At 37.5% G+C, this 25,905-nt stretch overlaps 1 protein-coding gene across 3 annotated transcripts in view; it reads left to right on the forward strand.

Moving 5' to 3' along the window:
* CDK19 (cyclin dependent kinase 19) overlaps window positions 1-25,905 on the forward strand; it is a 121,011-nt gene that overhangs the window by 23,427 nt on the left and 71,679 nt on the right. For all 3 annotated transcript variants that reach the window (XM_053973678.1, XM_053973677.1, XM_053973679.1), the window contains exon 3: window positions 23,266-23,376. In XM_053973678.1, the coding sequence (XP_053829653.1) occupies window positions 23,266-23,376 (111 nt within the window). The remainder of the gene's footprint in view (window positions 1-23,265; window positions 23,377-25,905) is intronic.

The raw sequence follows: 25,905 nt of genomic DNA on the forward strand, positions 1-25,905 counted from the left end.
TCAGCTTCTGGTCCTTTCTAGCTTTTTTTTGCACCCTCACCAATGAGAACTTCCCTTCTTCCAAGGATAAAGAACCAACGCTAGCCTTTTTCTCTGAAAATAGTGACTTTAATTCTAAAAGCAATTCAATTTTTCTATATCAGGGTAGTTTTATAGCTCATTCTTTTTTTCCCTGTAGGGGAAAAAAAAGAGACTGGGCTGTTGCAGATGATTTAAATGGGGCAAGCAGAGCCACAAACCACCATTGCTAACCTAGTGTTTTTTAAGGAGTGCCCTAAATTGGTGCTGTTTTGCCCTGTGTGAATGTTGGGTTTGGATCCTGTAACCATTTCAGTTGCCACATCCTGTGCCTGTGTGTGCTGGTTGTTAGGGAAGGCTGCTCCTTCTGGGAGGCCTTGAAATGGTGCCAGTATGCTGTGGCACACTAGTGGGAGCGTTAGTTGGCCTTTGTTGTTCAAACTTGCATTTATGGGTACAGGCTAAAGTAAATTCAGACTATAATGTTAAATGAGTTACTGAAAGCTCAGTTGAACAATTTAGCATGCACAAATCATTCTCAGGCCTTTTGCCTACTCATGCAGTATATGTTCCAAAGTACTACAGCATACAAATATTTTGGTTTCTGAGTGTGGGCAAAGTTTTAGAAGCCTTACAGGTTAAATAATATAGTTTTGTAACCTTTTTGTGTTTGTCAGCTCTCTTGAAAGTGGCACTTTCTCACTGTATTTACATTCTTTTCTGCCTCCCTGCTGTCCATGGCCTTCCTTTCCGTGTGGGCAGTTCTTTTGGGGTTGTGTCCCCTGTTCTTGGGTTTGGCTATGCTGTGATGTTGTGGTGCTGAAGCTGGGCCAAGGAAGTCAGCCAGACTTACCATCTCCATCTTGAAGCACTTTGTGCCTTTGCCATGTGTTTCCTCTGGTGCCATTGGCAGCGTGGCACAGGGACTCAAGGGGATGTGTTGTGCCTTGCTGGGAGAGCTAGTAAAACTTACTTGCTTTTACCTCTGTCAGGTGCTGCACATCATTTATGAGCTGCTCTCATCCCCCTGGTTGGAAACTGCTTAGGCAAATGAGCTAAACATGAAGTTATTTAATTTGAGGCTGTAGACCAGACTGGCCTTAAACATCTTTGACCTGTCTCTGCATCTCTTAGTAACGTGGAAAAGGTCAGCTGTATGGGAATAATGATAACTTTTCAGTATTTATTAAAAGATTTGTAATGCCATTGGCTCTCTTCAAGTGAAGTTGCATAAACTTTCATAATAGGTACAAATTTCTGTGTTTCAGCTATATTGACCTTTTCTTTGTCCATGACTATCACAGCAGCTTGCAGTATTTGCTGCTGTGTAGACTTATGTAGACTTTGGTCCTTGGCTTTGTTGGAGGCAAGGTTGAGTAAAAAAGGCTTAAAAAAGTCTGTGTACCTGAGTACGTTTGCTGTAGGAGATTTCTTTTGAATGTCAGGACTTCTTTTCCCATGCCAAGACAGAATAAATGAGTAGAATATTTGGCAATGTAAAATCTCCCCATAAATTCTCTACTACCTAATTAGAAAAGATTGTTTGTGGAAACTTTGAAACTTCACTCCCGCTTTCAATAGCTGGAGGTAGTGAAATAAGTGAAAAAAACTTTTTTTGAAGGGATTTTTATTAGAGAGCTAAGGCATGTGTTGGCTAGAAGTGTCTGTGCATTGTGAATCAGCTGGAAAAAGGTTTTTTGGTTCAGCTACCTGACAACTCGTGTTTTGTGTGCCATAGGAAGAATAAGAGCTCTCTGTATTACATGGTCTAATCTTGTATAATCTGTGTAATTTTAATGCTTTTTGTATAAGGGAGTACTTAAATTCCTGCTTTGGTTATTCTTCAAAAGGGTTTTGTGGACATTTTTTGTCTTTATTTTATTGCATCTGAAAGAACAATTAACTTCATTAAATGAAAAAGTACACAAGTAGTAAATATGTGGAATAAAACTATTTTTGTTTAATCAATTAAGTTGATGTTTCGATCAGTCCATAAATACACTGTAGTGTTTATGAAAATAAAGTTTCACAGCTTGAAGTACAATTTTATATCAAGAAATTGGACAGAAGTAGAGCATCATCTGAAGCAGCTAGTCAGCTCCATTTTCTTAACTACAGATATGTCCCTCAGCAATTTAACAACAAAAAAGAGCATGCAGAGGAGAAAGGAAAAGGAAGATTCTGCTTTTAGATTTCTAAATGCAAAATTTGCAACTTCTTTTCATGCAGAGGTTACTTTTCTTTCTTGAAGTTGTGTTTCTGCTCAAAGCAGGAGAGCAATATCAATACATCTATGGAAAGTACATTAAAAAGAAGAATAAGAAAGCTTTTACCCCATTCTAACATGGTATGAGCCAAGGAAACATCTCTATGAGTTTGATACTTGACATCAGTTAGGATATAAACCAAATTCCCAGTGCAGCTGACTAGGGAAAATGACTGTTCAGTGCTATTTAGGCTCAGTTATTTTCACTTTGAATTTGCTGTTTTGTTCAGATTCTGAATATTCTCAGAACACACAAATGCAAAAGCAACTGATGGTGCCTTCAGCAGAAATGAACAAAAAACCAAAGCCAAACTGCTTCAGATTAAGCTTTAGGCAGCAATGCACTGAAAGCAAATAGCTACTTCATCACTCAGATAAAGAAAACCAGAGTTGCCGATAATGTAAAGAAGAGGTTTTTGAATACTTACTTGCCAAACTTAAATACTCCCTGCAAGACTGTGTGTGTGTGTGCACAAGTGAACATATATACTTACATGCTTAAAGCTTCAGTTGGAATGTTTTGTAAATTGTGTTATTTTCTGAAATTGCCATAAATTTTCAGTTTTCTGTTTCTCATTTTTTCTTTCACATTGCATATTTTCCTTATGTTCCTTCATTTGTGCTTTCCCTGTAGTTAAGTAAAATTAGTTGAAACATAAACTTTAAGGGATTTAGAGATTTTAGAGGAGCTAAGATTTTAGTTAGAGATAAGCCTTACTAGAGTTAATTAAAATAAAAGGACTCTGTAAGTAGGCCTTGATGAAGTTAAGAGTTAGTAGTTAACTAATAACTGATTGCTTGTCAACACAATGTTTAGTTAGCTGGGTTTGTAATGAAGAATATAGAAGCTGACAAATAGCTTTTAGGAACATAAGACAATTGTGGGCCTCCTCTGTTGTGAAACCAATTGGAGACAAGGAATGGGAGTTCTACCAAGGTTCATTTGTCATATTTGCATTGAAAAGGTAGAAAGGTCAGAATGAGGAAGACTTCCTTTACTTCCTCATTTTGGGACCCCTCCCCATGAAAGGGACCACCGACCAATTTCAAGGAACAAACTATGCATGCTTAATAGCTTTTGGAATGATCAGCATACGAAGGGAGGAATGGGATGTACTAAATGATGAATATGTATTTGTATTTTGGGTATTCAATTCTTGTGTGGATAAAAGGACTCTGTAATCATTTGAAAGGTGCAGTGTGTATGTGGGAGCTATCCCACACACTGCCCGGCGTTGCAATAAACATACACTTTCTAACTTTAAACTGTTAGAGAGTTTTTGTCCATCACAGTTGGATATCGGTACTAGATCAATATCCATATTTCTTTAATAAATCATAGTTTGTCCATGTTTTCAGTTTATTCTGTGTGGAGTTGTAAAATTGTTTGAATTAATATATTGATTTTGCATAATTAGAATGTCTCTAATTTAACATTACATGTAGCTACTTTTATGTCTCAAGCTGAGAAGTGATGGCATGGGTTATCAGATGATGGATTATTTTTAAGTTGGAACTCCTGTTATTGAATTGTCCACTTCATTTAGAAACAGGCTCACATTTTCCTGTTCAGCTTTTCATAACCAATGTTAGGAGAAGCTCTTGTTGCACTCAACACCCCTTGTAAGTGTCAAATCAAGGTGAGCTTCAGCTCTCCTGACAGCATCCCTACATGCCTGGGCAATGTCTATAAACTCCTCCCAAGTAGCCTGTCCCTGTTTGCACCTCTCTATACACTTGCATTTGAACTCTGACAGTCTGCTTAGCCAAACAGGTCTTGTATTTCTTAACAGACCTGCCAGTTTTCCTGAGCAACTTTGCTCTTCAGAGCTGCTTCCTGTGGCTACCTACTAGTTTCTTCAGTAAGCTGAAGAAGTATGCTGTTCTGAAGCTCCAGGTCTGTGCTCTGCCTTTTTCACTCAGGATCTTAGAATCATAAGATAATGGAATGGCTTGGGTTGGAGGGGGCCTTAAAGATAACCTAGTTCCATCCTTCCTGCCTTGGGCCAGGGATGCCACCACTAGATCAGTTTGCTCATGGCCCCATCCAACCTGACCATGAACACTGCAAGTGATGGGGCATCCACAGCTTCTCTGGGCAACCTGTTCTAGTTCCTCACCACTCTCTGAGTAAAGAACTTCTGAACTTCTAAAATATCTTTCCTCTCTTTTTAAATTTAAAATTCTTCTCCCTTGTCCTATCACTGTCTGCTTGTGTAAAAAGTCTGTCTCATTTTTATAAGCCCCGTTGTACTAAGTACTGGAAAGCCACAGATGATCTCCCTGGAGCCTTCTCTTCTCTGTGCTGAATATGCTCAGGTGTAGTTGATGGTTGCAACAGCCAAAGCTACCTTGTTAAATGTCCAACCAATTCTTCCTTGTTGGAGAACAACTGTGTGCTACCTTTATGGGCCCTTCCAGTATGTATATCAAGAAGCTGTTCCTGCTAGCCTCCCAAAATTAACTGAGTTAATCCCAGTGGATGTCAAGGAGGTAGATGTCTTCTCATAAGAATGAGGGCTTGTGGATCAGAGACTTCTCTGAGTTGTAGAGAAGACTTAACCCTCTTCACCATCCTTATCAGATGACTCTGTAATGTACTCCCAACACAATGTCCTCCTTACTGATCTCTGGTGTCCCAGATCTGTAAACTGCCTGAGACTTCTTGGTTTCCATGGAGTCTGTGAGGCAGAAATTAAATACTATTGGTAGTGCCTAAACTGGATAAATTTAATACAGAACAGAGGTGACTGGATTGCGAATGGATCATCACTGGAAGAAAAAAAAATTCTAAGAATTTGATTAAATATTGCTTTTTTTCAAGAAATGACCTGTGTATGGCTAAGTGGATAGTGTTTTTAGTCTGCAGTCGTATTTTACTCTGCAAGTTTTTGTGTGCAAATTGTAGTCAGCTTTGTTATTGAAGGCAAAATATCACCTTCTACTAAGCTTTATTGACTTAAGTGAATTCCATTATGTGAACAGTTTCAGTGTGATGTGTTTTCTTGTGAACCTCTGTGTCTATTTCTGTGGTAAACTGAACAGTAGCTCTTTTTAAATACAGCTTCTACTGAGATTTTTCTTGTCTTTATGATGACTTGAGTCATTAATATATGGGGGTTTTAAGATACAGGAAGCCTTTCCTGTTTTGACACTGTAATCAAGAGTACAACACAAAGTGGATAGCCTGGTGTCTTTAATTCTGTGATGCATCTTAGTGTGATGCTTTGTTTGCATTTTGATAAGAAAGGTGTGAGCATCATAGTCTTGTTCTCTGTTCCATTTGGCCATCTAATTGGCAAAATGTTTCTGACTTGTAGAAAGAGCATCATGCTCATGCTTCCTCTGTCACTGCAGTGTCAGGATGCTTCCTGGAAGCTGCCTGCACGTAGTGGATGTTCCGAGTTGTGGGTATGTGAATATGCCACAAGTGTACTTGGCCTTGAGCTTTTTCATATGCTGCCACCTGAGCATACTGAAGTTAATGTAGTCCAGACAGGCTATACTTCTGGGAAAAACTATGTTTTTTTTGAATATGTGGAATATTGAAAAAAGCTATCAGTAGAATGATTTTGATTGGAGGCAGTTATGAAATGGGAGATCTACTGCCAGTTCTTGAAGACATTGAGTCCTTGACTTTTCTTTCTGTGCTAATGAACTTACTCCATCCCATGGCCCCTGCAAAGCTTATTTCTCAACTGTCATTGTCTTTCCATATTTTCACTTGCTTATTAGATTAGTTTCATTTTTACCTCAGTTGCCTTTTGTACTATTTCCCTTGCTTTCCTTTATCTCCAGATGTCTTTAATATTTACAGGCAATATAGTGGTTTTGTGTCTGCTAGCTTGGATCAAGTTCTATCTTGGATCCATTTTGGTTTGATTTCTGTAAGCTACTACCCTAAAAAGGCTTGTTATTACTGTGATTAATGATCTCTCCCTGACCAGACTCCAAGGTTTGTTCAGTATCCTCATTTGCTTTAATATCTTTGCACTTCAGACTTTTTTGACATATTTGTTATATATTAGTGATTTTCTGCTTGCCTAGATTTCGCCTAGTCTGTTTAATTTTTCTGAGGATGGGTGATCCTTGCAGCTTTACATTCTGTCTCTAAATATTATACTTGTGGCCTAAAAAATTCTTTACTGTTGCTAAATTGTCTTTTGTACTGTTTCACATTTGAAATCCACTGAACTTTGCTCTAAGCTGTGCAGTCAAAATAAGGAATTCTACTGTGATTTTATGTTTTAATAATTTTCAGCTATCTCCATTGTTCAGATTTTCAGTCTAAGGCCAGATGGATGGATGATTTATTTTTTGCTTTTTCTGGGCATCTGAAATCCAGACCATTTTCAAGCTTTTATTTTTTATCCTCAGTACTTTTAGAGCTCATGCTTTTTTTTTTTTTTTTTTCCCCTCCTTTTTTTCTTTTTTTCCCAATGGAGATGAGCCTGGAAAACAGATCTATGGTGCTTTCTCACTGGGATTAGTTTCATAAATTATCGAATGGTTTAGGTTGGGAAGGACCTTAAAGATCATCTAGTTCCAATCCCCCTGCCATTGGTGGGGACACCTTCCACTAGATCAGGTTGCTTCAAGCCCCATCCAGCCTGGCCTTTGAACACTGCCAGGGATGGGGCATCCACAGATTCTCTGGGCAACTTGTGCCAATGTCTCACCCCCCTCACAATGGAGAATATATTCCTAATATCTAATCCAAGCCCACCCTTTTTCAGTATAAAGCCATTGACCCTTGTCCTGTCACTACATGCTCTTGTGAAAAGCCCCTCTCTGACCTTAATGATTCTACAATTTCAGTTTCTGTGTTTGTTGGTCTTCCATCACATGCAGATGGGAAAAAGTTAAATCCATCCATCTTGCTAAAGCATGCAAAGGAATTTGGTCACCTGGTGCACTTCCTTGTTGTTGTTAACATTTTATCACTATTTATAGAGTTGTGGTGAGTTTCAGGCAACAAAAGGCATCTTCAAAGTTTAGTCTGCTGCTTCTCTCCTGAATTTGGCTAGAGGACACTAGTGAATGTCTGTAAGGGATGAGTCCCTTTAGTGCTAGAATAGCTCCAGCAATCAAGAGGGATGGCAGTGAAAATGTCTCTTTCTGCACCACATTCAGGGGTACTGAGCTGACAATTCTAGATTTGGTAAGACTTGCTCTCAGAGTACTCATAAGCTGCAGCATTTTCAGCTTGACAACTTGGCAGTTGTGGTGGTGGAAACTGGCTGAACACAGAGCCTCAAAGTGACTGTTGCTTGGCGAAAGGACAGTGACACAGCTGTTGCTTTTAGTGTATGTGAAAATGGGCTTGAGTGTATGGGATCTAATAAATATGGGCTTAATGTTCAAAAGTCACAGCATTTGTCTGCATTAGCAGCGATGAGGGAGCAGTGGGGAGAGTGACTGTGCTGTGTGACTTAGGCTGATATTGCCCTTTTGCAGTGCATGATGCTCAGAAGGATTCTGTTGTCTAGGTAACAGGGTCTGTACTTCATTTCTTAAGAAAGATGGAACAGATGTTCCTACAAGAAGCAACCAATTATCACCAGTGAGAGCATTGGCAGTATTTAAACTAATTGCTTTGTTGTTACATACAGTCCAAATCATAGGCTGTGAATAGTGAAGAAAATTTAAAGGAAGGATTCTTCCGTGCATGGATTTTCCTGAATGACACTTTTAAAAAATTTTTGCAGTTTATAAAATTGCACTCATCCATGTGCCTTTTGAGACTTCCATTTATCACTCCTTTTTTCTCCATATCATCCAGTCTTTTCTATTTGATATTTGTAGTGTCTCTGTCATGATCCACTGAATCCCATTGAGCCATCACATCTGTGTCAGATCACATTAATTTATTTTGTTTATTTAAAATACCTAAAAATCTGAAGGCAGTGGCGTAAAAGGATGCTTGCAGTGGAGTAAGAGATGGAAGGGCTTTTCTAAGAGATATAAGTGTTTCCTTAGATTGAATTTTTTTTTTTTTTTTTTTTTTTTTTTTTTTTTTTGGTGGCAAAATTCAAGCACAGCAAGTTAGGTAGGGACTATGCTATTAAAAGCTGAGGCAAAAAGAAGCCATATAGACAGGTGTATACATGAAACCCCACCACGGGCTGCTTAAATGGGGACACAACTTCTGTGTGCTGAGATAAGCAGGTGGTGACAGTGGCAAGAAAGAGAAAAGAGCTGAAGGCGACAGTGTGGAACAAGGAGTGCCCGAGCTCTCTCACTGCAGCACTTCCTAGCAGCGTGCCTTGTTTGTGTGAAAAGTTGTGCTAAAGAAACTTCATGCATGGATTCAAGTGTTTGTGTTCTTTATGGATATGCCTTTGTTAGTCTGGGAGATTATTGTAGTCATTACAGCATAAGATATGCTCCTGTCTTTTATAAGAGATTTATAAGATTTATCATTTATATTTTTATAAGAGGGAGGTGTGTGTGTAAATCTACTTTTATACCTTTGGGATAAAAATCTGATGTTGGGTATTAAATAAGGAGAGAGGGCATTGGGATCAGATTCTCAGGGCACTGTTTTGTGAGTCCTTAGCAAAGCTAAGCCATAGCGTTATGCATTTTGGACAAAAGATCTGGCCCATTGCCTGAGGTTTTCCATGCTTCTTGCCAAATAAAAAGGCAAATACTCTATTTTTTAGGTAGGGCATTGCAAAAACATGTTTTTTGTCTTGGCAATAATAGGATAAAGGAAGAATCCTTGACTTGCTCTCTTTTTTGCTTTTTTTTTTTTTCCTCTGATAAAGTATGTGCTGTTTTGATTTTTATCTAACTGTGGAAAATGTCATAATGAGTGGAAACAAAGTGCATGTTGCTCTTCTTAGATTATGTGGCTGAGTTATCCTATTGTATAGTAGTGACATGTTGATTGGGACAAAATGTGTTACTACATCCAGTTATTTCAATAACCATTGTAAAATATTTGCAATCTGAGTAGGAAAAAAATATTAATTCTAGGGGTTTAAAATCTTTTTTACCAGACTCCTTGCATGTAACTTGTAATCTTTTACTTGTTGTCCTTCCTCTGACTCTGGCTCCTGGCTTTTCAAATGTTATCTCTATTTTCTGTTCCAAACCTTTTCTTTATTGTACAGTTTCTTCTTTCTGTAGTATCCTTTATACTCTGTTGCTTAGACCTTCTTATGATATCTGGTGTATAAGTATTCACAAGTTCTCATTTGTGACTTCATTCCTGCTTGCTTTTCTTCTGTTAATACAGTTTTTGATTCTCCCTATTTTCTCACAGGATCTGTCAGCAGCAATATTTACTACTTTTGCTACTTCTTTTGTATTCTAGACTACTTATAATAAAATCTTAATCACCTTCTGCAGATTTTCCACCTACTTTTATGAGAATTTTCTCCATTTTCGCAGTTTAATTATATCACATATTGCCAGTCCCAGGTTCTTCTCATAACCCTTGACATAAACTTTGAGCCCTTCTCTTCTTCTGCCACCCCTTTCCATACAAATAATTTCAACTGATTTTATTCCTGAAGGTTGTGCTCAAAGAATAAAAGAATTTGACAAAGACTATTGATTTTTCCACTTTCTGTCCTTGGAAATAGAAGTTTCTTCCTTATGATCCTTCTTTTCCCAGCACCGGTTCATTTCCCTTATGCCTCATTTTTTCTTCTTTCTGACCTGCTCACAGCACCGCCTGCCATCATAAGTAACCTCACTGTCATGGGAGCTAATGTTTAAAAGAGGAGAGCAAGAGGACAGTTTTGCTGGAGGGTTGGTGGGCCTCTGGACTTTGTGCCAAGGTTAGGAGGAGCATTTGCTATGTTGGACACATTTCTGTGTGTCTCTCCTCCCTTGACATTTTTGTATTTGCCCTTTACTTTCCCCCTACTACTCTTTCTCTCTATTCTTCCCACATAGTTCATTCCTTTTTACACTTCCATATCCTATTCCTCACCTCACCAACACAATTTTTTGTCTTCAGCTTTGCTAGTGTGCCCTGCTTTTATTCTCTCCTCCCCCTCTTCCCTACTGTTTCCACAGCCAGTTGAATTCCTCATCACTGATATACCATTGTAGTCCATTAATCCTTTTCACATGGTCTGGCATCTTTCTCCAAGGTCTTGCAGTTATCCTCACTTCTCTTTCCAGCTCTGCCATTTCTCCTGCTCAGTGTTGCTGAGCAGAGGAGGTGGTAAGGTGCACCTCTGTTCTTCTTCTCCTGTGGCTGCCATGCTGATTTCCTTCTCCCTGGGATGGTTCTCCTGACAAGCTTTTCCTTCACCTTCTTCCTGCCTCTCTTTCTGGAGTGAGTTTCATGTCCATTGCCCCATAAGAAGTCAGCCTTCTCCTCGAGGACTGAATTAAGCAGGGGAAAAATTAGGGATGCTTTCTCCTTTGTTTTAGTGCCAGAGCTGTCTCTGACCTGCATAATTTAATAGCTCTAAAGGTTTTTCTACAGTGCTCAAATGGCTTTTTTTTTTCCCTCAAGGGAAAAAGAATCACCAGGTGGCAGTTTGATGATCAAAATTTGCTTAGCTTGATTTTGTTTCTTTGCTAACCTGTGCAGAAGTGCAAAAGATCTCATAATACTGTGCAGCTTGTGTAATAAAATTATAATTAAGTCTGTCATCTTTGAATTTTAATGTAGTGGAAATGGGAGAGAAACTATCCTACCTATTTAGAGATAGCAGTGGCTTCTTGTATGATCATTACTTCAGTGCAAGTTGAGGGTGAGGGGAGAATCTGTCACTCTTCTTCTGTAAAGAGCTCCAAGATTAGGAGCAGTCAAAAAAGCCAATTCAGTGTGAGTTTCAGTGAATTTCTTAAGTCAAGACCTGAGAGCAAATCACACTTGGTCAGCCACATAAATCCCTATGTTCAGATGATGAGTGTCTTTGTGCTATCCTGGTCTCTTTCTACTTTGGTAGAGAGAAGGGGAATCAAAAAAGTTGGTGATAGAAAACTATTTCTGTATGAACAGAAACTAAGTAGACTGGGAGTCTGTGGGTTGGAAGGGAGGGAAGCTGAAGGAAAATGTGGGAGGTCTAAAATCACAGACTTAGATGGGAAAGTTAATTATGGAATTGTTATTCAATGCTTATCAGAATAGAAGAACTAAGGCAACTGAAGGAAGCTAGCAGTCTCTGGTTCTTAAATCCCTGATCCAGTGGGTTGCTGGAAACCGACTGCTCGTCTCTTAAAAGGCTTGTATTGTCTGTGCACTGCTCAACCTGTTCTTTTCCTTGGTGTTTGCCTCAGCTATGTTGGGGTAGGATAGTAAGCAGACTTTAAATGAGTCTTAATCATGTACAGCAGCTCTTACTTTTTTGACTAGGGACACACATGTATTTTGTGTTTTTATTGCAGTGGTGTTCTTGTAAATGGCTAAATGGTTTATGTGAATAATCAGGTGTTCACTAGTGTCCAGACTAGAAAATTAGGAGCAATAAACATGCAGGAGGCTTGCTGTATTCTTAGTGAGTCCTGGTGTCATTGTGTAAGAAATGTACCTAACTTCTGAAAGATGTAGTTCTTTTTCTTCAGGCAGTCCAAAGTTGTTGTTTCAGAAGGAAGATGCACATAAATGAATGCTGTCATTTTTGCTGGGATTAGAAAAATGTTATTTGCTACTGCTAATTGCATACTTAATGAGATACTAGAAGAGTGCTGTTGCAGGTCTTAAGAGACTTCCAATTACTCCTTTCTGCGTAACATCTGGGGCAGTGTCTGTGGTTAGTTCTCAGGAAAAAAGCCTATGTGAGTGTTCGTAGAGTATTGTTTTCAGGGCCACATGGCTTTTGCTGCCTTGGGCAAAAAGTCAGTTCACTACCCATTTGCTTGCTGTCAAAGTCTGTTTAGAGATGAATTATATTCATTGGAAGATAAATGCATAGTGCCACATACTTAACCTCTTATGTTGGTAAATATTAACCAGTTACTAATTTCTTCGTCTGATAACAACCTATTGTTGTTTCCAAAGCTTTCTTACAAAATTGATGTTGTTCTGATTTCTTAGGGGTTGCTGTAAGAGCATATTTACCATATCTTGTTTATATTTTAATCTCTTTGCTTACCAAATTTTATAACTTGCTTTAAGTCACCTTTTGAGCCTTCCCGACCTGTATTGATCCCTATTGAGGGAAATGTGATTTTGCTGCATTCGCTGTCTCATTAAAGAATTTTTTATGTTTAGTAGAAGAAGGAGGAAATAGCAGGCTATAGATTACAAACTGACTTTATTTATCCAGTTGCAGTCTGATCCTGAGAGTATGAGAAGAATCTTGTGGTAGGCGTTTAATGACTTGGGAAAACTGCCAGTGAACTTCTTGTTTTAGCTTGCTTCACACATTAGATTTGTCTAATGTGTGGCTGAAGATTGCAGAAGATTTGGGTAAAAAGTAGAAACCTATGAGCAAAAGCAGAACAAATTCAATGAGTAATTGTGTTAATAAACTTTAAGAATGTTCTAGTGTTGTGCTTCCAGAGTGAAATGCTGAATTTGTTGTAAATAACTGTCAACAGACTAATTACAGAAATAATTCTTGAGTAAAAACTCTGAAAGAGTAATGTTTCTAAATTAATCTTATTTGGAAACAATATATAAGAAACCTGATCTATGTGCACAACTTTTGCTATTTTAACAAACCCAAGTTAATAAAAGGAAGTTAAAACCCCAAAATAATACATTTCCCTTCTGCCGTCTGCAGGCACGTTTCTCATTCGGACAGTGGTATTAGACTCAATTTACACTTGCAACTACAGGCTTGTGTATTAGCTTGTTTAAGTTAGAGGTAAGACATCTAAGACATTAAAGCGTATCAGTGGAAGTGCATCAAAGTTTAATGGATGCTGTCATTCAGAACTAAAGTGGTTTCAACTTGATTCCCATAAGGAACAGAGGGTTAATATGCTTAATATGTTTTGAATTCATACCTCTGATTTGATTTCATTTTCTATTTAAAAAAGCCATAAGTATAAATTATGTATCTATATGCCTGTATCCCAGTCTCAAGTAAGTAGAATGAAGCATATGAGCATAACCATTGAAGCATAACCATTAGGGTTGTGTTTGGTTAATTAGTTGGCGGGGTTTTTTCCCCTTTTTATTTCTTTTTTCTTTTCCCACATTAACTATAAAAAAAAATAGTATTTTCTTTTAATCCTTAAATGCTAAAATACATACAAGTTGTCACATAATAGTGTCACGGAAAACTTAATGGGATTTACAAGATTGTGTTATTCCTCTATGAAAAATCTGCTATTTCTGTGACTCACCATCATGGAAATGGTATATAACAGAATTGTATCCCAGCTGGAGGTTGCTGTTTTGTTGGTGGATCAACCTTCCTGTTTGGTCTAGACTGGGGCATAGGCATTTAATTTAGTTTCTTCTGAGTATCTCAGAGCAGGGACTTTATGCTGGCTTTAGGCAGACAGGTGTCCTGATTCTGGCCATGACAGGGTTAATTTTTGCACAAGGACTGTCTCATGCCATTTTCCAGGTTGGGGGGAAGGGGTCCCTTTTGAGTCTGTGTTGTCAGATCCCCTGTGATGTGGTGGTGAGCATTTGCATATGAATCATTCACCTCTCTTGCACACACTTTTGTTATTAATATTGTTGCTGTTTCCAGTAAATTGTTCTTGTCTCAAGCCTGAACTTTGCTTTTTGCATCTTCAATTCTCTCCAGCCCTCCAGAGGGGCTGGGGAAGAGGGAGGAGTGAGCAACACACACATGGTTTGGAGTGGTTTTGGTGGGAACACTAAACTGGAGAACACCATTCCTAAACCATGACACAGGTACCTGATCTGACATACAGCCCCTGGATACAAAATTAAGCTAAGTTAGTTATTTTTTTCCAAACAGTTTTTGAATTACAAAAGGGTGTTTTGTTAGTACTTCGTATTATCAGAAGAGTCCCTTCTTTAAATGCTATTGAACATGCTAAATTATTGTGAGACTGTTGTCTCATTATAACTGTTGCTTTATATTTCTGTATATTTCTGCATTGGAGAAGTAATTGTCTGCAAGTTGAGAATGTGGATGTGAGAGTACTGAATAGCAGCACACCTGACCTTGAATAATACACCAAGTCCTTTTACAAAGCAGAGGTAGATTTAAATTCTCAAGTTGGATTTGTAACATGCACACTTGAGCAGCTGCATTTTTTGGCCCTTTCCTGGGAAGGGGCTGGGATGCCTTCCTTCAGGCTGTAGAGAGTCACCTCTTTTACCTGGAATACTGTCCTGAGGTGCTCAAGCTGTGTCTCTCCAGGCACTGAGCCCCTTGTGATCAGCAGGTCAGAGCAGTGCAGGGGACTGAAGCCACGTTTGCCACTTGGTGGGAGTGCTCTGGTTTTGGAGAGGAGATGCTGGCAGTCTCGCAACCAATTTATGATGGAGCCAAATCTGTTATGCATCATCTGAGAGAGCTCCTCACACATTGGATTTTACAGGTGGTTTTGGCAGAGACTTTGGATCTTGGGTATGGATGTTGGATCAGCTCAACATTGTCACACTTTATGCACTCTGGTTCTAGCAAATGTGGGAAATTTTCATACTGTTGGATAGAGGACTTCAGGATAAGAAGTAGAGGCACCGAATTGCACTTTTTCCTGAGCCCAAAAAACACATTCACCAAGTTGGGGGGCTGGTTATTGTCACTGTTCAGGTACAAGAAAAGAAGTTGTTAGGTGGAAGTTTTTTCAAGATCTGTTTTTTTTTTTTTTTTTTTTTTTTTTTTTTTTTTTTATTGTTGTTGTTTTTTGGTTGTTGTTGTTGTTGTATTGGTAACTTCAAATAACTTGTTTCACAATTTGTGTTTATACTGTATAAAACGTGGAAAATGGCAAATAATCACAAAAATGAAATAATTGCTTTAATAATAGAAGGATTAATTGAAGAGTCAGTTAAGTAGAAGAGATAAGTTAACTTTAGGGGAAAAATGGACTGTAAAATCATTATCTTTGCAGGATAGTACTGCAATCCCTGCCCAATGTTTTGTATAGGTTAGAAATTTATTACCTTTTGAGAGATACATCATTGTGGTGCCATAATTAATTGAGGTTGGAAAAACATGCTTTTTGACTGTTCTTTGCTAAAGCATTGTTTGTCTTACTCTGGTTCATACACCATTTATCTTTCTGAAGTCTTCTTGAGAGGAAAATCTTTGAAAAAAGAATGGTCAGCATTGATGTCTACTCGTCCTCTTTGCCCTTCTCCAAGAATTTTAGAGCACCTCAGTTGCCATCACTGTTTATTCACTATGAGATACAGTGCTAGAGCAAGGTGATAACTGGTTGTCAGGAGTTCAGAAAAGTGTGGAAATGTTAGAATAAGACCTGCAAGAGAAAACTCGTTGCAGTTTAAAACTCCAGGGTGAATGTGTGGGTTTGAGAATGATGTGACGCTACTTGTGATGTGTTGTATTCCCTCTCACCCATTTTAACATTTTAATATAGCTTTAGGATTAAGAGTCTTTGTTAGTTTGATAGGAAAGTTATTTATCCTTTCAGTAACAGAAGAAATTTCTAGTCAACATAGAAGCAAATTCAGGGTATCTTAAAATCTTCAGAAAGGACAAACATTCATTATTACTTTTTCAGCAAGTTACTTTCAGTATAGTTGTTGGTGTTATATGAGTGGTTGGATGTTCTTTTATTGTAGGCCAAATAAGGAGAAAAATCTCTATAGAGAGAGACAGAGTTTAACTTATCTATACTTTTCAGATGGGAGGAAAATGGTTATTGCTGATCTGCGACAGACCGACCAAAATGAAATACACAGCTACCTTTAAAAGAAGAGAGTGTAGAATTCAATTGTCCTAAAGGAAATGAAGTTTCCTTTAGGAAGATGTGCAAATTCAATAATAATTCAGATTTATTTTGTAGAAAAAATATGAAAATAAATTATATATCTGATATGTGCACTGGAGCAGAGGCTGATATTGTGTGTTCTTAATGTCAGCATTTCCTTTTATAGTTGTATTAAAAATTGAGAAATTTCTTGCTTTGAAAGTAATTTTACAGGCATTCTTTGTTATTAAGAAGTCTGTGCCCTGGTATATGATATTGGTAAGTAATGGGAAGAATTTTAATACTTGTATTTCTGCTCATGTGCTTCAAGATAAATGCCAAAGATATATATATATTTTTTTTGGTGGAGACCTTAAGAATTAAAAGTGCAGTTATCCTAGTTTCTATTTCTTTAGCTGAGTTAGAATGTAATACTTACAAGATGTCTTTTGCCAAGCTTTTGTTTCAGAATAATAATGTTATTTAGCAATGCCAGACAATTTTCAGCTCCTGAAATGAAAATATTTATAGAATAAATACTTTTTTAATCCTTCTCATAGGAGGAGGGTGGGGCACATTTTTGCCTTCTTCCTGTCCTGGCAATTGGCAATTTACTGGTTAGATTCTGTTCTTTGTCTTTTTTGTTTTATTTTAACATACTTGATATTTCTCTTCTGGCAGTCTGAAGCCCTCACAGCTCGGGGACTGTATGCTTTGAAGAGATGCAAGTGTGAAAAAAGAAGGTTGAAGAATGTGTAAAGCATACTTGGAGGGATCTTTGAATTTGAAGGACTGCTTGGGTTCAAACTGGTCAAAATCAAATGCATGTATAGGAAGAATTAGAGGGAAGAAGAGAGTCTGCATGGACTCTACTTGGAGTCTGTTTTGAATTATTTTAGCTTGTTAATTTTAATTTGCAGTGTGCCTTGGAGTAAACTCAGGCAGCACTCCTAGCAGTTTGTGTAAGAATGGCAGTTGTTAATTTTTGGCATTTTACTCTACGTCCCCTACTTGGTTTTGCATGCCAAAGGCAGTCCAAGGACAGGCCTTACCAGACCAGAGTATGATGAATCTTTCCTTTCTAAAGTAGAGCTTAAGCTAATGCTTAAACTTTTACCTTTCTTTCTAGATTCTTTGGATGGTGGGGTGGAGATTTTTTTATTTTTTTTTTTTGGTTTTTTTTTTGTGCGTGTGTGTATATCTGTATTTCTCTGTCTGTTTTTATATTGCCTGCATATTTCTGAGACCTCTTATATAAGTGTCAGCCATGGACAACTTAAAGCTGGAAAAAAACCCTCAATACCTGCTCAGTTTGAAGGCATTACTATGAAGTCTTTTAGTACTTCAGTTATGCAGTAACTCTGTAATTTCTCCAAGTAGAAATGGGAATCCAAACTGGAAAATCCCTAACTTCAGAATCAACTGCATCACTAGAAAAAGCTGAATTTTGAGTAGTTTTCTAATGTGATACCCTGTTTGAATTTGAATTCCCTTCTCTTTTCTTAATAACTTCTCTTTACTTGATAACTTCAAGATCTGTAGCACAGTTAGCAAAGGATTATTCTTACACATTAAATCAAATAAATAGCTGCCTGTTTCTTATTGTGGTTGTTTTGTTTTGTTTTTGGGGGGGGGGGTTGTGGGTGTTTTTTTAGGGTTTTTTTGTGTTTTGTTTTGGGTATTTTTTTTGAGAGAGAGGCCCATATATACGTCCCTGAGGGAAAAGCTGCAGCATGAGCTTGATATGATAATAGGCAGCAGAGGGTCTATGGAAAGGATAATATTAATAACACGGAGGAGAGGATCTAGTATTGATTAATAGCATCAAAACCAGTTGGAATTTTAAAAGACCTTCTGAAGAAGTAAAATTATGATCTCTATGTTCCTTTGAAAAGCCCAGTTTCAATTTAAGAAAAACTTCAGTGACCCTAGAGGCTTCAAATAGATTCATCACAGAAGAGGCAGCTTTAAAATTCTGTAATGTGCAATTGCTTTTATGAGCCATCAGCCTCATGCTTTGGCCTTTCCTGTGATTTCTTGTGATCCACATTTCTGCCTGTTAGAGGTTTTTGTTCTAACCTTGAAAATGGTTCAATGCAGTACAGCGTGCATTTCCATCAAAGCAACTACCAGTGCTGTTCCAGATCAGTTGAAGTACATAGATCAAAAGACTGTAGTAAACTATGTGAAAGGTGGGTACACCTCTTAAATGAGATTGCCCCCTGGATAAATTTTTGAAGGTGGTTTTGGGTTTTGTCATCACTGATGCAGAAATACATGTTTGCTGCAAGATTTACTTGTGTCAGTTGTGAGAGCACTGGTTTGTCTTCCTGTTTTCTCTTAATTTTTCTTAGGTTGGGATGGAAGTCTCTGTCCTCACCCTGCTTTTTAATGTGGTAGCTAGAAAGCATTATTCATCCAGTGAAATAAAAGTATTTCTGGGCAAGATTTATTTCCTTTAGGAATATACTGTTTGACTTGTGTTTAAATGTGCTAAGTGTCCTCATAATTGATCACATTGTTTATATTGGTAACACTGCAACTCTTCTCCCATTTTTCTCCCAAAGAGATCTCTTTGGGAGAAACAGGGAGAATTTTACCTATGTCAAAAGATCAAGAGATTTCCTCATTGCTTGTCTACTTCTTGTAAAAGGAACTTGCATTATATGGTAGATGATTTGCAGGCTCAGTTCAAGCATTTAAACCAAATTGCTGTAGGGCTTGCTGTCAATCATCTTTTCCATCTGCTGGAGATGATCAGTAAAACATCACTAAACCCATTTTTCATGAAGGCTTCTACAAGAGCACGTACTGCATAGGCATCTGTCTAGGGAATCTAATGGTGACTTCTATCAAATTCATCAACTAAATTTGTTGTCCAATGTTGATAAAGAAGCAAATGAAATACACTGTTTTCCCTGCTATTGAGAAGCTATTCCTGAACCTTCCTGTTCATGAGATGCTAACTTGCAGGGTGATTTTATCTCTTATTAGCTGCCTTTCTGTTCTTCAGCCATGCTTATCATCTAGTAATGATTTCTTTCATCATTGATGCTCATATCTTCGTGTTTTAGTGGGTATCCATCTTACTTCTTTCAATATTTGATCAGCTACAGTAATTGAGAAAGCTACAGTAATTGAGAATTCCCTGTTGAGAGATGGATTGTTTTGCTCCTTTGGTCACCCTTTGCCTCTTTCCGGGAGAGTTCATCTTTTGTGTGGGTGTGGAGGGGGAGGTGTTTGAGCAAAGAAAACTGCATATAGTATTAAAAAAAAAAAATCACGGAAGCCTTTTATGTATCTATGTAAATAGATTCCATCCTCTCTTGTAAGGACCTCAACTAGGATATCTAATATCAGATTTACCATCTCAATTTTCTTCTTTGTTTTATGACAATCCAGTTCTACCATTTGTCACTTGCACCTGATGACTTTTCAGCCTATAGTAGAAATTCTTGGTTATTTTTTAAGTGCATGAATTCAGATTTTGTGCTGTTGATTTAATCTTGTTTCTGTTACTCTTTGTTTACTCAGTCACAGAATAAAGTAGCATAAAAGATGATGCATTATCACATTCCTTTTCTTCCTTGGAAATGCTGCCTTTATTTATTCAGATAATTCATTTACACTCATGATGTTGATACTGAGATGGGTTTTATTAATAAACGCAATACTTGTTCTTTGGTAACTCTTCAAATAGTTAATACATAGAGCTACTTTACCTTGAAATGTGTCCCATTGTCAGCTACCCCTTTAGGGTATTTTTTTTTCCTCACCTTGGATGTATTCCAGTTGTCATCTTTTCCATCTGATGAAGTACTTAAAACTATTATAAGGTTGAAACTTGAACACAGATCTTCTGCTTGAATAGAAAATCAATTATCTGAGGTCAGGATAGTTTTTTTCACACATTTTTCTTTATGTGCATATTTTCAAAATTGTTTTTTTGCATACTTTGGATTCACAAGTCTCCAAATGTCTCCTTTGTGTCCCTTTTTTGAATGTATGTGATGTATTTGGTAATCATCAGATACCACCTCTGAGTTTTGCTTGTATATGATTTGTGCTAGTTTTTACTTTCTTAAGCATGAGGCATTTCTTTTATCTGTGTGTTCATTCATTCCATGGTCAGTATCATAACTATTATTAAAACCTGAGGTAAAACATAACAGATTTTTTCTTTGTTTTATGATATCCCACTTTTACTTGCTTAATCTTTTATACTTTCTTGTGCTCCTTCTCTGGCTAGACAACCTTTACTCTTTACTTGGATTTTCTATGCAGAGTCTACTCAGCATGACTACTGACATTTTACATTTCCAAGGCCTCAGGCTTCTATACCAATACTGTTGCCAACTTAACTTTTTTTCAGGCATCATGACCTTCCCCTTCCCTGTAAGAGACATTCACTTATGAGGGAAATTCACAGTGTGCATGATAAAGAACTTATGACTCGTCAGACGGTTGAAGAAATTACTAGCAATTCTGCATATAGTAGATATCCATCTGGGAATCCTGGAAGCTGTTCCATGCTGTTTGGGCTATCCAAAAGCATCATTTTAAACTTTAAGCTGTGATATCAGCTAAGAATGCTGATAAACAAAGATGCTTGTACAATTCTCTTCTTAATACTTTTAATAATAATCATCATAATCTATTTAGATGAAAGCCGTTGTACAGGACAGTCGAAGTTGCACAGATGTTGATAATTCACTATGAAGTCCTTCTCAGTGCCTTTCTGTCTAAGCTGCCTTGTGTGCTGCTACAAGAAGGGAATGTATTGTAACTGAGACACAGGTTTCTGTTAGCATTTTATCTCAAGTTGGGTATGATGGAACTTAAATTTTAGAGGAACATTAGGTTAAAGTACTATTCAAATATGATGCTGTGTTTATTTACTTATAAATTATAGTAGTTGCTGATCCTTTTTATGTTCAGGTTGCTATCTTGTAATAGAAGATGTTGTCAAGTACACTGGAATCTTTCAATTACTAGGACAATATATTAATTCCTTCCTTCTAACTTCAGACCTAAATCAACCAAGTCTTCAAACTGATTTACTTCTGCAGAAGACTTAAAAAAATAATACTGGTATTAAGTTTCATTTATCTATTCTGTTTGTTTAAAGTTTGTACAGCAATTTGCTGCAGGAAAATTGTAGACAATGATTTACCACATCCCTGATGTCCTCGTGGTTCTAGGTAGGGTTGAAATGTACATTTGTCAAAGGTGTTTATGGCGATGCATGGACATAACAATTATACCACATAAAGGTGCATCACTTACCTGTTAGATGGATGTGGCATATGTAGGAGGTAAATATTGACAAAATTCTAGTCAAACATCGAAGTTGTTAGGGTAGGTGGTAGATTCAATCATGATGCAAATAGCTTCACTATGTCACCCTAATTTTCACATTGTTGGCTTCCACCTGTCTGCTGTAATGTAAACTTCAGTTTCTGAAGTTCCTCATTTCTTTTTGTCTCAGCCTTAGGTTGATATTTGTCTTTGAAACAGTTGTCTCAAACTTGCTGTCTTTTGATTTCCAAAGCTGCGTATTTGGTTCTGCCCAATATTCCTTTCCGATCACATCTTTCCAGTGCTTTTAGAATTACTTCCCTTATCTCCACTCTTTGTGTACCTAACAGTTCCATCTCTTCAGTCCCTGTAATCACCCTCTCTCCTGCAGTAGCATGTTTCTAGATGAGATGGTTTTTAACATAAATCTGACCAACAGTTTGCGTTTGTGGCTCATGCTCATCCCTTGTACCATACGTTATAATTTTGACCTCCTGTAGTTGGTGTGGAGCACCACTGCAAGTCCAGCATAGCTAGAATAGAGCTCTCATTCTTGATGTGGTGTGTTGAACTCCTAGGGCCAACATTTCCTTGGTCTCTCTCGTGTTGCTGAAGCATTGGCTGCTGTGGCATGCAGCCTCGACAGCCAGAATGTAACAAAGAACAAGTCTCACAAGGAGCTGCTGAGGGAACTGGGGTTGTTTGGCATGCAGGAAAGGAGGCTCAGGGTTAGGGAAAGACAGAAAAATAAGAAAGCACTTCCTGCATGGTAAAAAAAAAAGCATCTAAATTATTTCATTTGCTGGAAAACTGGAATACATTTAAGCAGCTACGATATTCCTTAGATTTCTTGTCTTGACAGATATCTCTATAGTCAAAAGATAATACAATTTAAAATCAGTATTTTATTTCTCCTAAAATAAACATCTTGAGTCTTTTTCTGTAGGGTGAAAAAATGGAAGACTCATTTTTCCCAAATGTGCCTTGGAACATACTCAATTTACAATTTTGCCATTATAAATTGATTCTTGGCAATGTATATACTAGTGTTGCAGATGTAAGCAATTTCCAGATAAGACAGAAATGATCAGTCATTCTGGTGACTACAGTGTGGAGGGGGGATGGAGAAAGTGATTCCATGGAAATTATGTTTTTGGGAGTACCGCTTCACAGCTCCTCCTGAACTTGGTTTAATCTGGCAGAAGGATGACTTCAGCAGCAGTGCCTGCTTTAATATGCTGTCTAATTAGTGATGGAACCTAGTTTTCTTTCAGGCAAGCAATAAATAAATATGGGATGATTTCTAGGTTACAGAATAGTAGTTGAAACAACCAGAAGGAAACCCATTTTGGTAAACTTTTCTTTGGAAACAATATATTTTCTGAGAGCAACAGCCTATGAACTTTAGGGCAAGTGAGGTAAGGATCCAAAGCAAAAGAAAGTTATTGATAATAAAATAATTATATGGTGATCAAGAACTGTGTTGTCCAGACAAAGAACTGGACCAGCTGCACAAGTTTCACTCTGGCATCCTCAAATCCTGATGTTCACCTTTGATAAGAAAACAATTATACTTGTGTGTAATAACTTTTTTTAAGAAAGATACTGATGGCAAGCAGGATGAATAGGTGGGATGGGCAGCTCTGTGCTGAGTGTGGGACAGAGAAAGGTAGGTAGTGATGGGCAGCTATACTGTTAGAACAAGCAGCCCATGCCACGGAGGCTGTGTACATCCTGATTTTGATATTTGGAAGATAATGGGCTGAATCAGTGGTGTCTTTCCTTCTAGGGCCTGTTTTAGGACTACTTGTTTGCTATTTGACCTGTTTGGAGGTTTTGTTGCTGTGTTTGCTTTTCTTAGCAAGCACAGAAGTAACAAGAGCTTCTCTGTTTCTCCGCAGCTTTTACGAGAGTTGAAGCACCCAAATGTGATTGCATTGCAGAAGGTTTTCCTTTCTCACAGTGACAGAAAGGTTTGGCTGCTGTTTGATTATGCTGAGCATGATTTGTGGGTAAGTACAGATTTCCCTGAGTATTTGAGAGTGTACAATAAGAGTTTGTTCAAACTGACGTGTGTGTGATGTACCTTCATAGAGGCAGAGATGCATTAATTTCTTACTCTGTAATTAAGGGTCTAACTGATAATCCTGTTACTTTTACACTTTAAAGCCTGCCAAAGACTGCATAGAAATTTTGAGTCAGATTGGGGTTTGAAGTGAAAAGGATTTTTCTGCAAGCTTTAATTGGAGATAAAGAAAGCATTCCTAAATTGAGAGCTTCTAAAACTGTGTTTGGAAATGTATTTAATCTTGTTTTTCTGACATTTTGCACATAGACACACAAGAAAAAAGGAGAGGGACTGCTTTGATGAGTCCTCTCACTGAGAGTGATTGCAAGTGACTGACATTCAATATTCTATATTTTAAACAGAGAATTTTTGACAGTATGAGTGGAAATAAAATAACAAGTAAGCTAATTGGGCCTACTGATGGACACTCATTACATGGAGGAGTAGAGACTTAGATGTCTGTTTTTAAGTTTCTAGCAAAATGTGATCGGATTTGGTTTAGTCTGTTGTAGAGGTGGACGTCAGTGACATTGTGAGAGTTGAACTCGAAAATATTCAAGCTCTGCATCTGTTGATAAGATGTGAGTTACTTGAACCTGGATTTGTGTTTAAACCTGAAAGATATCAAACACGAAGTGTAACCAATATGGTTATGATTCCTTTGAAAATACTGGCAGGGAGGGGAAGTGGTAATATAAATTTCAGTATTACTTTTGAAGGCTTCAGTAATACAGATGTTGCTATTACAAATGTTAGTGACAAATTGCTCAATTTCTTCATACTTGGCTCTTGAGCTTATAAATGACCCAAGATTTTAATTGGTCAGAAAGTAAACTTAGCCCATTCAAAAAGACACTTCTGTCTCAGAACATGTAAAATCATGGTAATTTGTTCCCCTTCAAAAGCATGAAAGATATTTATTTCTCTTATGGGCTAGCAGGTTTGTATTTTGCAAGTTTTCTTCATCAAAGTGACCAGTAGACATTGAGAGTTTTTGTATCTCACATAACCAGTGGTAGTGATGATGAAGAGAAGTGCATCAGCTAAATCTCTGTATGACAGACTTTATTTGTGCATTAAATTAGTTTACTCATTTTATGGAACAGTCATAACAAACACATTTTACTGCTACATTTATTGCCATGTGTTTTAAACACCTTTTTTCCTAACCTTTTCCATTCGCGTGTGGTTTTTACACTACGCAATGATTTTTCACATGATTTAACAGCTTTAGAAGAAGAATCACTGCAGTTTGATGTTCTTGCCACTCCTCCCATATGGCTGAATATTGGATATAATCTCAGTGAAGTTAATTATTTTCTATTATTTAAGACTGAAATGTTTGTTACAATGAGGTTCTTGATACGAACTGGTCTCCCACTTCCTAATTCTCTTTTGTTTTTATTTTTTTCTATGGGACATGCTACACAAGTCATTTCTCCTTTCCTGTAAAATTGCCCATGTTTCCTCGCTTCTTAAGCCTTTGCCAGGAATTTTTTCCTCCCTTGCATAAAGTTGGCCGTGTTCAAGGCACTCTTGGTTCTGGCTTAACCTTGCTCCTCATTTCCTTTACTGTCAGCACTTCCCAAGCATCACTCTTAATTCCCCTTTTGTCTGTTTTGCTCACTCCCAACTTTGTGTCTTTTTCCACGCTGCCTCCTACACATGGAACAGCCTCCCAATTAACGTACGTAAAGATCCTTCACTATCCTCCTTCAAAAAACTCCTGAAAATCCACTTATTTTGTAACGCATTTCAGTAATACCAACCACTTGTCATCCTGTCTGTGTTGTGTTGTGTTTTGCATTTCCTGTGCTTTACAGCTTGTGCCCTTTCAACTCTTTGGGGTAGAAATTTTAGTAGGGGTTTAGCAATTTTTTTTTTTTTTACTGTTTAGCACCATGTGCTTTGCTAGCACTACATAAAGACAAAATAAGTCTATTTATCATGGATCTATCAGTTTATAAAGATTTAAGTTTTAGAATTGAAGGTGTGCTGTCACTAGAGACATGTAGATTTCCAGAGAGTAATGTTTTCAAATGTAAGTAGCTTAGAGTTGTTACCAAAATCAATAAGTATGGAAATTGTCTTTCTATTCAAAGCTGCACAGCTTTTAGTAACTCCTATTGGCTTCAGTGAGAAGAACAAATGCTCATCACATTCAATCATTAGATTAATTAAAATCATTATATTTTTCAGCTTCTGTACTGGAAACATTTGGCAAGAGATGAATAAACTGTATTAGATGCTATGCTATTCTGTTAATTTTCTAATACTGAAAAAAATGTTCTGTTCTAAAAGGTTGGTGCTAATTAAACTTATTAAAAAGTTCTTCTATGGTGAGCAAGAACTTTTTTTTTACTTCTCATTTAATTCCCAAGAATTAAAGAAGAAACTGCTCAGATCTGAATTTTTATGTTTAGATAGCACATATTTAATAATGTTCTGCATCTTCTGCCGATACCATTACCAA

The sequence above is a fragment of the Vidua macroura genome, chromosome 3 (genome assembly GCF_024509145.1).
Source record: "Vidua macroura isolate BioBank_ID:100142 chromosome 3, ASM2450914v1, whole genome shotgun sequence".
Lineage (NCBI taxonomy): Eukaryota > Metazoa > Chordata > Aves > Passeriformes > Viduidae > Vidua > Vidua macroura.